Consider the following 14,156-nt stretch of genomic DNA (forward strand, 5'->3'; position numbering starts at 1 on the left):
AAGATAATCTTTCATAGGTGGTGGCAGTTCGAACCAAGGTTCGTTCTTGAGTTTGCAGAGAATTTGGTTGATTGAAACTATAAACTTGGTGAATGTTTCAGGCGCTGAGTCTTTTCTAGTCGGGGAACGTTCCATGTGTTTCTTTTCCGACTCATTTTTGTTAAACTGCTTGGCCTCGTCCCATAGTGCATGCTTTTCCGCCAAAGCATACGAAGTTGCTAGGGTCAGTTCTTCTCCTTTGATCAGTTTTTCGAATAAAGGGTGTTCGGTGGAAAGCCCATTTCTGAATGCTACCGTTGCTATGTCCTCGTTGCAGCCAACAATCTTGACTTTCTCCGCTTTGAACCTTTTGACATAGTCGCGAATTATCTTCCAAGGGTCTTTTACGATGTTGAAAAGATGGTCGGATATCCTTTTGATTGAGCGGTTAAATGACTACTCCTTAGTGAAAACAAATGAGAATCGTTAAAACTCCAGATCGACTGCGGTGGTAGAGTATGAAACCAGTCTTGCGCCTCGCCTTGTAGAGTTGTGGTAAAATTTTTGCACATAAGTGTGTCGTTGTTCCTGTAGAGGATCATAGTACTGCGGTATTGCTTGAAATATCGATCCAGATCTTCATCTCCCCTGTATGAAGTGAAGTGAGACATAGTGAACCCGCGAGGTGGATCTGTCCGCTAGATCTCATTCGTGAATGGTGACATGCTTATGTTGGTCATGTCTCGTCGAAGCGCATCGTCAGTAACCTCGTTACGTTGGAAATTGGGCAATCGTTCAGTTAGGAGCCTTTTAACTTCTTCTTGAATTTGCCTCTACTGGGGCAGTGGAACTTTTGGCTGCCCCTGGTCGTGACCTATGGGTTTGGGATGTTCTTCTTTATGCTCGACTTGTCTATGTCGTTGCTGTGGCGCATGTGGCATGCTCTTGGCAGGCGAACGGGCTGCTCGCAAGCTGCTGGTTGAACTTAAGTCGGATTGAGTGACTGTTTCTCTCCATTTGCCGTGCTGTCTACTCCAATGTGAGGTGGAGAATACTCATTGTGAGCCTAGTTGTGAATAAACACTTAGCCTGGAAGGTTGTCTATGTTGATAATTGGAGTGAGGCCTCAACCATGAACGTATGCGCATCGTGGGCTTGATCGAGAATACACGTTCCTTCGCACGCTAAGACGAGAGTATATGCTATCCCAAAGACCCAGGTGATAACGTAAACTGCCAGAATGCTCGGATCGTGGCTGGTTGATGGGCTGCTTGTCGGGAAGTTGGTGGAGAGGTTTGTTTGCCCTTGTCCTATTTCAGGACACCTCGTCTGAGGCACATTGGATCTCGGTGCGTTGCAAGAGGTGATTCACCAAGGTTGTCTATTGTGCAAGGCGCTCATCAACTCTATGACTTGTCGAGACAAGTGTTGTTCACCATTTGGATTGGAAGAGCTTAGAAGGAATATGCCTCATTGAGTATTGGAAGTGTGGTAGGCTCCAGGTGCGAGATTTGAATTGAAAAATGTCAAATCCGCGGAGAAACATGGTGAAAATGCCCCTGGTTCTATCGTAGGTCTTGAAACTTGGAGTTGGGAAGGTTGTGCTACTTTTAGGCCGACTTGCGCTGCTTGGGGAACCACATGAGTAGGCTGGGCCACAAGCGTAAGCTGCTCAGCGTGCCATGCATGCGAGTGTGAGGCTTGGGCTTGGCTTGGTAATGCATTGGGTTTAGAGTGACATGGCTTGGACCGTGGCTTTGGTGTCGTGGCCTTTGGATGACACCACTTGGGCTTAGGCCTGTGCAAGCTTGGATGGCACAACTTGGGCTGTGGTAGTAGTGCCATGGACCTCGCCATGGGTGGTTGCCTTTGTGGAGCCTCCTAGTGGTGGTGCCGCTCCCATCTCTTGAATATTGGAATTTTCACTTTTTGAATTTTCTAAATTTCTAGCCATTGTATTTCTCTTTTATGTTTTATCAAAGAATTTTTGCAAATAAAAAATTATAATAATAAGAACGTACAAAAAATTTACAAATGGATAAGAAAATAGAAGAATCTTTGATGCGAGAGTCTTCTACGAGTGTGTGACTCTTCTCTCAATGAAATCAACAATTTGTGGATCCAAATTTCTTCCTCCTTGATCTTGGACAAAATTGCATCTACAAAACAAATAACACCTTAGGTCAAGGCTAAGAGCCTCATGCTCCCACAATGAATTTTGGGGGGTGGTGGGGGCTTTGGCCGAAGAACCTCCGATGCCAAAGTTAGAATTTCGAGGGAAAAGTGTTTGGAGAATTTAGAGAATATAGCAAGAGAATTCCAGTTGAGTTTTAGAGAGAATAAGGGTGTTTATATAGGGGTATGGCCGGCCTCCTAAAGAAAGGAAGAACCGGCCACTTGGATGAATTTGTGGGGTAGGTTCATGATTTGTGTTTAATTAGGAATAACTGAATAATAAATCAATTAATTAGCTAATTAATAGAATAATTTCCTAATTAATTAGCTAGTTAATATAATAAAAGGGGAATGATATGAGAGTTACCTTGTGGAGAGGATTTGATGAGGATGAATGAAATATGTTTTGAATTATTACTTATTTTGGGTATTTTTGACTTGGTTGAGTGTCGATTGCCCATTGTTCGCACGTAGGAATCCAGGTATACCTCGAGGGTAATTTTGTCATTTTAACCTTAAAATCCACATATTGTCTTGTGATTATTTTTGGCTCTACAATTTAATCGTGACCGTTTAAATAAGAAAGGATCAGAAGAAGAGAATTTTGGAGGGAGAGGACCTACTCTTTGTAGAAAAAAGGCATTCGTGTCCACTCTGTATTTCCGGTGGGTAGTTGAAGCAGTCTTGAATGCCCCTTTCTGTTATTTCACAAGCTTGCCACATTTTTCAACGATATCTCCTATGGAACTCCAATCTGAAAATACCTTTTATGAAATAAATAATAATCCTACAAAACATAGAGCCCCAACCTTTTCTTCTTAAGTCAACATCTCTCTCCCATAAATTGGGTTGCCCTGCAGGGTTGTTTGTTCACTCTTCACCTTTCCTCCTCTCTCTCTCTCTCTCTCTCTCTCTCTCTCTCTCTCTAGCTTCAGCCATGGCTGAGACTACAGAAACTAATGGAACCCATGTCTTGAATGTTGAAGATGGTGATGCCAATCACAAAAACAACCAAGAATCCGGCAGCTTTTGTGTCTCTGTCCCTTTCATGCAAAAGGTGTGACTTAATCATCTTCTTTCTGCCCAACTTTCAGTTTCAGAACCATTTTGTTTTTAATGAGAAGTCGTTATTCTAAACTATTTTAATTCACGGAAAATTGGCAGGCTGAGAACACACTGCTTACTAACTGACCAAATTCAAGTCCGTAAAATCATTTTTGTTAAATATAAATTCTTTGTTTTAAGTAAGCAGATCTTAAAGTGAATGATAAAGTTGAAACCTTTTTGTGGGACAGGTGTTTGCTGAGGTGCTGGGAACCTACTTCGTGATATTTGCAGGTTGTGGGTCTGTGGTGGTGAATTTGGTCTCAGACAAGACGGTGTCGTTTCCTGGGATTTCTATTGTTTGGGGGCTTGTTGTGATGGTCATGATTTACTCTGTTGGTCACATCTCTGGTGCCCATTTCAATCCTGCTGTCACCATTGCCTTTGCAGTGACCAAGAGGTTTCCACTCAAGCAGGTGACCTAATCAAACCAACCCATAAATTTTTATTTCCTTTGAAATTGGTAAACTGCAGAGATCAATTTTCCTAATGTCCTCTTGTAAATAAATAAAAATGGAATTTTAATGAAAAACTCCCGATAATGTTCACTTTAATGAAAAACCACATTTTTACACTAAAAAGTCAATCCTGATACTATTCACTTTACCCTTTATTTTGTCCTTATCGTTAAAATTCAAAGTTTTTAAATCATTTTTGTTAGTTTTCCTTAAATAAAAATGCATGTGCTTCTTGTTGAATAAGGTTAGTCTAATAAGTAGAAACTGAGTACCGTCAGACGAAATTGTCATGTGCAACATAAAACCCATGTTGCTTACAAAACAAACTTTAATACATAATTTGAAACCGAAACCATAATGTTCTCTTGCCCAGTTCCTTTTTTATGTTACTACATTTCTCTCTATTTGTTCTTATTTTTTGGTTTATAGGTACCTGCTTATGTAGGAGCTCAAATTCTTGGATCAACACTTGCAGCTGGTACTCTTAGACTGATCTTCAATGGGCCCCAAAACCACTTTGCAGGAACAATTCCTTCTGGAACTCCCTTCCAGTCATTTGTGATTGAATTCATCATCACATTTTACCTCATGTTTGTTGTTTCTGGTGTTGCCACTGATAATCGAGCGGTAATTACTTCTTTTTCTACCTCTTAACCTCTATACAATTTACTTTCGTATGGAACCTAACATTGAACGTTTCTCATGTCAATCACGCACACCTATGTGTTTTGATTCCTCACGAAGAAATTTGTGATTGACTTGAGATTTCGCTACCGTAGCATCCTAAGTGCAATGAAGTTCTTCCCATTGATTAACCTCAACATTGTCAAAATTGGTCCAAATTTCCCAATTTTTAAAAGTAACCATACCCAATATGGTTGATTAGCTAACTAGGGTTGGTGTCAAACTTCTTAACTTGTTAGACTGATATAATTTGATTTGGCAATATTATACTACTTAATTAAACTAATAGATTCCAAAATGTCTGCATCATATATTTTTTTCATGTTAAACTATTACAGAGACAGTGACTTGGTCATTGAATCATATCCATAACGACAGTGACTCCAGAAATCTTGTGGCGATTTTATTTTTCTTCTTTTGTTTGCTTACGCAGATTGGAGAGCTTGCCGGGCTTGCGGTTGGTGCTACGGTTCTTCTTAACGTGATGTGTACAGGGTATTAACTTAGTAATATCATTTTAAACATCCTTCAAAGATATATTTGTTTACTAAGCTGTGACATATATCTCTTAATTAAAAATTAAGATGTATCCTAATGATTTGGGTTCACATTATACCCTGCAGACAGATTTCAGGAGCATCAATGAACCCAGCAAGAAGCATAGGACCTGCAATTGCATCATGGCACTATAAGCACCTGTGGGTATACATTTTTGGACCAACTCTTGGAGCTGTGAGTGGTGCCTTGGTCTACAATGTCATCAGGTTTACAGACAAGCCGCTGCGCGAGATCACTAAGAGTAGCTCTTTCTTAAAAGGAGTGGGGCGCAATTAACGGCTCGAATTGGTGAAAAAATTAGTGGAAAGGAAGGGTTTATTAACTAGTTAATTCTAAAGAATTTAAACAGATTTGTGGTTAGATAAAAGAGAAGGAAAAGACCTACCTTTTTTTTTATGGTTTATGCACTTTTTGTTTTTGGTTTTCCAGCAAGTCAGGTGGCAGATGTATTGTTATACAGATGAAAGTGGAAATTTGAATTCCCATGTTTGGATATTAGTGTATCACATGGTATCTTCTGATCCATGCACAGGTTGATAAATCAAATCAAAGTGTGTTTTTGTTATCATCATCTTCTTTCCCAACAAATGAGCTAATATTTACACAGACAAATTTACAAGATGTTGTTTAACAAGTCATAATTTAGTATCAGACTTATTACAAAGCAACTCATAATGAAATTCCTTAACGAGTCACAATTTTTAGTATCAGACCATACAAAAATACTTATACAACATGCCGTTAAGCAACTCACAACAACTCACAATTTAGTATCAGACCCTATACAAATATCTCACCTTTTTCTCACGTTAGTATAAGTTGAACTTGAGACATGATCTAATTAAATGAAACTATCTATGAGCTGCTAAACCGACTGGTGATGTGTGTTTGGCAATGTTGAGCGATTACAATTTACAACATGCATATTGCATGATCTCCAGAGAAAGAGACTAAAAATGCATGGGGGAATAAAGAGGAAGAGGAAGAGAAAAGACTCAAGGAATGGCGTTAGTTGTAAAGGATAAGATTGAAGTTTTTGGGCATTTTATCACATAAATCCTGTTCATAAATGGTATTGGCATGCAATGCAACACATTAAAAGTGCAAAAGTGAATAATAATCCACGTTTTATATGCAAATTCCACCAATCTCATGGAATGCTCGACTCAAAATTGACAAATACTAGTTGAAGTCTACCTCACGAGTCATGATTCGAAAAGTCACTTTAACTCTGGGTTGCAGTTGCACAACTACAACTCAACCTCCTGCTTCCAAAACTTAAAGAACTTGAACAGCAAATAAAAATCAATGCAACGCACAAGAATACAGTCATCATGCATTCCATGGTACAAAGTGGCATTTCTCCCGTCACCGATGTATCTTTAACGGTATTAATAACCTAAAAGTTAAAGAGTATATATCCTAGCATCCAAAATTTTATTGTATCGCTGATCATGGTGAAATGCGTATTGGATTTTAATATTGGTTTGTATGTCCCACTCTAAATGTTGTATTAACAAATTAACTGCAACCCCTAAACTAGGTAGTCCTAAACAATTATTAATTACAACCCTACCCTAGTCTTAAAGGTTGCGGAAAAGTTGGAACAATTCACATTCCTAATGTTTTCCAAGGTTGTATGCAGTTGACGTCTTTCAGAGTCTCTCATATCGCTCTAAGTCCAGAGTCTCCATCGTAATGTAGGATATAAACCATTGGGGGATGGTTGTGATGGTCATGACTTACTCTGTTGGCCACATCTCTGGTGTCCATTTCAATCCTGCGGTCACCATTGCCTTCCAGTGACCAAGAGGTTTTCCATTGAAACAGGTGACCTAATTAAACCTCTAGTTTTATTTCTTCCTTTACAAATATAAAAGGTTTGGAGTGCACAATAAATTTTTGAAGTGCCAATAACAACTCTTTATTTATGGCTACGTGCTTGTGTAGGAGCTCGAATCCTTGGATCAACACTTGCAACTGGTCTTAGACTGATCTTTAATGGGACCCAAAACCGCTTTGCAGGAACAATTCCCTTGCAGCCATTTGTGATTGAGTACATCATGACAATTTACCTCATTTTTGTTGTTTCTGGCGTTCCCACCTATAAAAGAGCGGAACCCTTCAACAGGCATAGGACCTGTGGGTGTACATTTTTGCACCAACTCTTGGAGCTCTGTGTGGTGCCCCTTGGTTTGCAATACCAACTGATAAGCAACTGAGGTGTTACCAGGTTACTGCATTCGGCACATTGAAAGCCGAATTTGATATTGAACTTCGCATAACTAGCAGCCTTGTCTTCAGACTTTAGAACCCGAAGGCCGAGATGCGTTCCTTTCTCGGCCATAGTCGCAAAATTAAGAAGTCAACAGCGAGCCCAATGCTACATCCACATATTTTACTCACCGGCCGAGCTCGGCTGTCAAGTTGGCACACCCCACACATAACTGAAGGACGTAGTTGGCTTATTGATTACTCGGCATGTGCGCCACGTAGGCTTGGTAGTTTTTAGGATGAACAACTTGCCTTGTCTCCGTAGAGAGGCATAGAAGCCTTTGTCCCTTTACCTCTATAGAAGAGGAAATTTCAGGCAGCGAAGGGTTTCTTGATCTGGTAGTCAATGGAACAGAAGATGATCAGATTGGGGAGTTGGTTTATGTAACTTGTGTGACAAGGCTGCTAATGAGATGACATCTACCAATAAGGACTCGAAAATCCTTGTTGACCGAGACTTTGATAAATAACTAGTCGGTCTCGAAGCAGTGTTATTTATCCAAATTGAAGGTGCTCCTCGGTCGGCTGATTATACGTCTCTAGTGTTGTTTATCCAAACTGAAGATGTGTTGGCGGAAAAAGAAAATAAAAATCTCAAGGTTGTTGAGAGGTTTCGCGTAGAGTGAGAGTTTGCGCAGGGTAGTTTGTGTGTTGAATTGGATGGGGCTTGAATGTTGTCCACGACTCTGTATTTAAAGGCAAATGTTGTGTGGCGCGGCCAGATAATTTTGTAGAGTCCAACTGCAACTCTAATTCGCGGAACTGAATTTGATCCAGAAGCCAATGCATATCTTTCAAATTGATCCGTGGGATTTGTTCCTTGACTCTTCAAACCTAATAAAAGTCAGGCTTATCACATCAAATCAGAAACCAAACCTATCTAGGCTTCTTCGTAATTTTTTTTTTTTTTGGAAACTAGATAAGCAATATCCAGGCAAAGATGCCAACAGGTTACAAGAGAGCCTACCAAGAGGCATACAAACTGCAGCAACAACTAAGGAAAAATAGTGCAAGAAGGAAAGAAAGGGACCATGACGCCGCATCTAATGCTAAAATATCCCTTCTCACACTACCAAAAACAATTAAGGAGGACATGGAAGACCGTCATTGCATAAGACATGGACCAGGAAAGATGGGGGTCTATCGACCCAAATATGATCACATACTTCCCTACAATTTCGCGAAGCCAAAAGGTTTGTGACCGTGTTGGCCAGTCTTGGGACCCAAGACCAGCGGCAAACTTGAAACGCCAATCCCAAACTATAACACTTTCTTAGAATGGGATAAGCATCCCAGCTGCCCTTCTTAGCCAAATCCCTGAGGCAAGAAATAGATTCTAAGGAGTCCGATTCAATGCATATCGAGTTCCAACCTTTACTGACCCCCATGTTACACCCATGCAGAATGGCCAAAGCCTCTGCCATTGCAGCTCCATTTGCCATCATAATCTTTACCAATGCATGCATCTTGATCCCCACCACACTTTGAATGGACAATTTGCAACACAACACTTGTCAGTCAACCAAACTGATCCCACCCACACATTCACACGCCAAAACATCCAAATCAGCTTGAATTGTGCTGCCATGTTTCCTGGAAATACATATCTCATCTTTCATAATAAATTATTATTAAAAGATAATTATGATAAAACACCATACATTATCCTTTAATAATAACAAAATGAATTATCTCCACTTTTTATTTGACGGTGTGAAACTATGCTCACTCAACGGCCTTGATTGCACGGACCGATGGTGTAAATTTGAGTCCAAACACAAGTATAACAGAATCGCCGTCAAGAAGACAAAGGCTTCCCACACAAATAGTTGTATTTTCATGTCGACCTTCAATTTCAACTTGTTTGATACTTCTTTTCTTCAAAAGCCAAAAGACTTATCATAGTTGTCCGTAAAAAGAACCATTTCACCATTCTTTGAAAAAGCCATAGGTTTGAAATAGCCAAGCGATGTACGTATGGTTTCCACATCAACAGAATAAATTAGGGACCAAGATTCTGCCTCCCCAAATTTTTTCATAATCCAAAAATCCTTTCGGATATAAAAATGACCAACACAAATACATAAAAAGCTTCCTAAAACGTCCAAAAACAGTCTAGAATTGTCATCCCCATTAAACGGGGTGGGAAACTCACAACATTGCTCAGTGGCAAGATCAAGAGACAGAATTTTGTAACGGTTGTCACCTGCGTTTCTTGTTAGCCAACTTAGAGCACCTTTCAGAAACCGGATATTCTTTGAATCAACTCCAAAACCATTGGCAGACATGCTTTGGATCCGTTTCCAGGAGTAGGATTTTAAGCTATAAACCTTCACCTGGGCGCCCGTAATAACCCCGTCCCCATCAAGAAATTCCACAATTTTCACAAATTTATAGTCATCGTTAGCGAAATCATACCCGAAACCATAACAGGGACGTCCTAATGTCAAATCTGTTGGCTGCTCAAAGCTTGTAGAGGATATCTTCTTGAACTTTTGAATTGATGGATTCCAAATGGCAAAATCGCCTTCATCGCTACTATGTTTACTGTTGCGGATGCAAACAAGACCGTTAGAGTAGCCCAATATGTGAGTGCAAGTACCACGGCGTTTAAGCGGCGCTTCCAGTTTCTCAATGGTCCCCAACGTATCATTATCGTAGAACGCCAATGAACACAAGTCGTTCTCCGCAGCGTTGGGAAGACCGAATTCGGCTCCCTCAATAAAAAGGGTACGAAAAAATTTCTTCTAATAGCACGTTGCTGATGGGCATCGATGAACTTTCGATCATGGATGGTGGCATATATGGTAAGATTTCGAAACACACATGAATCGGATCAAATCCTTGGGAGGGATCCGTGAAAGGATGTCAACGATTAACTCCGGCGGCAGGTTTGACATGGTTGAAACTCGAAAGGTTGGTTTTGTATTTGACATGGTTGATAAAATATGATAAGAAAACCCTATCGAACTTAAGAAGCCCTAAGGGTAAATAAATGTACTTTAAATGAAAAAGATTCCCCAAAATAATGACTTGCTTAACAAGTTGAATCAGAAGTCATATTAAGAAAAGGATATCCGAGTAGATTGCTTATTACTAAAGTAAAAAGAACAAGAATCTGGATATTTTGCTTTACAAACAAGATATGAGAGACAATTTTCGTTGCCTTTCTTTCTCATTTAAGTTTTGCATGTGTAAGTTTATCTTACGCCGCTGATTTCAAGCATGAATAAAGGAGGAGAGGGTGTCAGATAATTGATAGCCAACACTCCTTTTCATATCGAATCCCTATGATAATGAATTATAAACGAAATTGCTCTAAAACTTGTTTTTCACCTGGAAGTGACACACTGCGTGGTCCGTGATTGATAAGTGAGCAAGGATCGTTATATCTTCATCGGTGCTACGAAGCAATGTTAAACAAACAAGGGCATTGTAGAAACTTTTCATATAGCCGAATCCACTTTGTAGGATAAGACTTTGTTGTTGTTACAGTGTGTATATATATGGAAGCAGATCCGTGGCACCACTTTTTTTTTACACAACTTTTTGCACACGTTTTCTTGGGGTCCACTCCGTAATGTATTTTAACAATCCAAATCGTCTATCTTATAAAGCATAATTCATTGATCATCCTTGCAAGATTTAGACAAATCCAAAACCATTAAAACATTCATTTATAGTGAAGAAAATAGACGAATACGATTATACAAAAAAACCTTAATCCCCTAGTCCAACGGTCATTAAAGAATAATCTAATACAGTATTCCTGAACAGGGTTTTGAGCCCCAGGAACACCACAAGTTACTTCATGCCAAGTTAATTGTTATGATCTCCAGTGCCATAATCTGAAGACCTGGAATTCCCTTGCACACAGCTCTCCACAAATCCGAACTCCATTCGTTATCTATTCAATACATGTCACGCTCCCTCGGCATTGGCCGTATAGGAAACTTCCACACTCCGAATCAAATTACACCCATTTCGTAACACAAACTTGTCTTAGAATTTCAAGCTCAACGTAATTCATTCGCACAACAGCTACCAAGTAAAATGTCAATGGCTAAATGAGAAGATATAGAATACAAATGTAAATTATAAATTGCTTCCGACATTTATATGGAAAGACAAATTTCAACAGGTAATAAAAGACATTATCTACACTGTGGTTTAAAGAATTTAAAAAATGAACGGAAATTTTAAGTTAGATACTATAGAATTGAATAGGTTAAAAGTGAAAAGTCTAACAAAGGTTCCCCTACTTCCATAACCACCGGCATGTTTCCAGTTAAGTTCGTACCGGGAGGCTGTTTTGAGTGGCAGTGCTGATGACAGAACGATCCCTTGGTCTAGTTCTCGGAATAACTAATGGTCTACAGCAGATTAGAGTAACGAGCATCTCCGTCATGAACACCATCATGCTTATCCAGACGAATATAGTTTTCTTCCAATTCCATATAAATCTTCTAAATAGGGGAAGTTCTGACTCAAGGGTCACCGATGAATCATATATTTGAGGAATACCGGCACCAGGCAAGTATTCTGCACGCTGTTCTATTGTCACCTTTAAGCAGGCAGTGGGAACATCACCTTCGATAAACCCTCTAAACTTGAGAGTCAGAGTTTGGGATTCTGAAACATAGCCGGCAACAAGAGGAACAACCTTAAGGAAAGTCAATAGAAGGCGGATAGGCTCACTTTTGAACTGTAATATGCATGGTTGGCTCGAACTGGCAAGGGTTTTACCATCAACAGACAGGAATTGGACCCTGACCTACAAAAATAAAACAAAATTAGTCAAATAAAAATTCATGATAGCAAAACGTCTTTTCAGAGAGAAAAAGAGCGAGAGATTGCCAAATCTTTAGTTTTTTTTTTTTTTTTTCTTTTTTTTTTTTTTTTTTTGGTTTCAATTACATGGCAATGTAAAATTAACTAGGTTTTGTTAATCAGGATTAACAGTGGATCTAAAAGTGTTGATCGTGAAAGCCTCTAATGGAAATTAAAATTTTCATGTCTTCCCCTGTAATACAACAAGTGGCATGAGGTACCCGAGGTATTTAACTCAGAGACTTGGAAAGAGATATACTAGCTCCTTTCGTACTGCTGTATCAACAATTCAACTTCCTTACTTCCCCTGGTGCCAGTATAAGAATTCATGATGATAGTAAGATCTCCAAACAAAAAACAGCATCACCAGATTTCTACGAAAGATCCATGCTTTAGATTAAAGGAAAGGCTTACTAATCAATCTTCATGTCCCATATTGTTCCACGGTTCCTATGCCTTCTAAAATTAAGTGACGACTGTGACAATCTGGTGCATCTCCGTTCGGGGGACAAGCAAGGAGAAAACTACTGCCATAACACACCATATGTACAAAATGCTACTTGGAAGCTAACGACTATGATCACCAACCCAAACTTCATATACCCTTTTATAGAATAGATGAAACTCTACCATGTAACAGCAAACTCGAAACAATCAATTCCATTATGAATTAACGAAAAAAACAAGACGCATGATAGAAGTCTGAAACAACAAATAGGAATTCACATTTAAGTGAATAAAGCAAGTTACCTGAAAGACTCCAAGATTCCTGTTGTACTCCGATTCAGGCAATATGGACGAAACAGTAACCCTCAATTTATGACCAGGAGGTATAACCCGATACCCCCCAAAACTCTCCCCAGCCTGAACCTTCTCTTTACAATCCGTACCACAACTCACACCAGCGCACGACATCACTGGCACATAAGCCACCGGACTGTGTTTGGTGTAATCAAAATTCAACATTTCCTTCATCTGCAGTGGCTCCACCACAATGCACCTCACTAGAACTCCACTAAACAAAATAGCCGAGACCAAGAGAGCACACAAGACAATACCAACATAGCATGACCAAAACAAACCCCAACCACACCGCAATGCCACCTTCCAAACCGCATTGTTGTCCTTCAACCACTCGAAAACCAGAGGACTCACACACCCACTAGCCAAATTCCACAAATATAACAACTTTCCGTTTAAATACTCTCTCCCTCGACGCACAAATTGAAAGGGGTCGACTACCAGCATGTAAGAATTGTGCAAAACCCATATGGGAAATGTTAAGATGCTAACGAATAGATTAATTTGGAGACCAATTGCTTTGATTACCAATCCTGCTATGAAAACAAGAAGGTTAAACGAAGGGTCACCGATTTGCGCGGCCGAGTCGGCCGAGTCGGCGGATGGGCCGTCGTTGGCGGCGGTAGTTACAGTCGAACCCTCGTCGTTTTGGTCACTCGGAACTTGCGCCGAGCTGCCTCGGCCCGGAGTCGACTCGGACTCCCTCAAATTCCGGGGAAGCTTAAATCTTCTAGCTCGGAAACTGAGCCTGGCGTCGTTGTTGGGGTCAATTCGGGAGGAGCTGAGAGAGGATTCTTCTAAAGTTGAAGTGTTTGTGTCGTCGCCGGTGATTGCTCGGACAAATGACCGGCGACGGAGGTGGGTCGCCTGAGGTGGTTTGGAATCGGGGAGAGAGAGTGTTGGGGGTGACGTGGATTGATCTGATTCGTCGTCGGAGGGGAAGTCGTCGAGGGCGTCGAAGAAGACGTCGTCGTTTTCGTCTTCGTTGTTTGAGGCGGGAGGTTCTGTAACTTCCATCGCTGCTGCCGCGTAGCGTGGGGCTGGAGTTTGCTGATTGCTATCGTCTCAGCATTTGCCACTCATTACTTACGAACGCGAAGAAAACGCTGCGTTTTAGGCCTTCTCGTTTTTTAATTCTTTTTGGATAAGGTCGTTTTTTTTTTTTTTGTTTTTTTTTTTTTTTGGAAACCTTTTTGGATAAGCTTTAGATAGAGTAAATGCTCAAGGAAAGAGTGTGTAAAAATTAAATTATTTTTAACTTCTTCTTGGATTGAGAGTAAAAAGTGTGTGTAA

General features: G+C 40.1%; 2 protein-coding genes across 2 annotated transcripts; one reads left to right on the forward strand and one right to left on the reverse strand.

Annotated features, from left to right (window-relative positions):
- Positions 1-2,912: 2,912 nt before the first annotated feature.
- LOC137726561 (aquaporin NIP1-1) lies at positions 2,913-5,526 on the forward strand. Its single transcript, XM_068465496.2, has 5 exons — positions 2,913-3,211; positions 3,450-3,674; positions 4,146-4,343; positions 4,834-4,895; positions 5,024-5,526. Exons 1-5 carry the CDS (start codon positions 3,092-3,094, stop codon positions 5,232-5,234), a joined length of 816 nt encoding a protein of 271 aa, XP_068321597.2. The 5' UTR covers positions 2,913-3,091; the 3' UTR covers positions 5,235-5,526.
- Positions 5,527-11,308: 5,782 nt separating this feature from the next.
- Positions 11,309-13,968, reverse strand: LOC137726182 (seipin-2). Its single transcript, XM_068465064.2, has 2 exons — positions 12,813-13,968; positions 11,309-12,006 (listed from the first exon to the last, which is right to left on the reverse strand). The coding sequence occupies exons 1-2, from the start codon at positions 13,878-13,880 to the stop codon at positions 11,521-11,523; spliced, it is 1,554 nt and encodes a 517-aa protein (XP_068321165.2). The 5' UTR covers positions 13,881-13,968; the 3' UTR covers positions 11,309-11,520.
- Between the last annotated feature and the right edge of the window lie 188 nt (positions 13,969-14,156).

This window comes from Pyrus communis, chromosome 5 (assembly GCF_041283825.1).
Source record: "Pyrus communis isolate YQ-2024b chromosome 5, ASM4128382v1, whole genome shotgun sequence".
NCBI classification, from domain to species: domain Eukaryota; kingdom Viridiplantae; phylum Streptophyta; class Magnoliopsida; order Rosales; family Rosaceae; genus Pyrus; species Pyrus communis.

Bases quoted from the DNA above. Each gene is read 5' to 3' on its own strand.
- LOC137726561 (XM_068465496.2), top strand. From the start codon at position 3,092: ATGGCTGAGACTACAGAAACTAATGGAACCCATGTCTTGAATGTTGAA. The intron at 3,212-3,449 runs GTGTGACTTAAT...TTTGTGGGACAG, and splicing joins CTGTCCCTTTCATGCAAAAG to GTGTTTGCTGAGGTGCTGGG. The intron at 4,344-4,833 runs GTAATTACTTCT...TTGCTTACGCAG, and splicing joins TTGCCACTGATAATCGAGCG to ATTGGAGAGCTTGCCGGGCT.
- LOC137726182 (XM_068465064.2), bottom strand. From the start codon at position 13,880: ATGGAAGTTACAGAACCTCCCGCCTCAAACAACGAAGACGAAAACGAC. The intron at 12,007-12,812 runs GTAACTTGCTTT...TTATTTTTGTAG, and splicing joins GGAATCTTGGAGTCTTTCAG to GTCAGGGTCCAATTCCTGTC.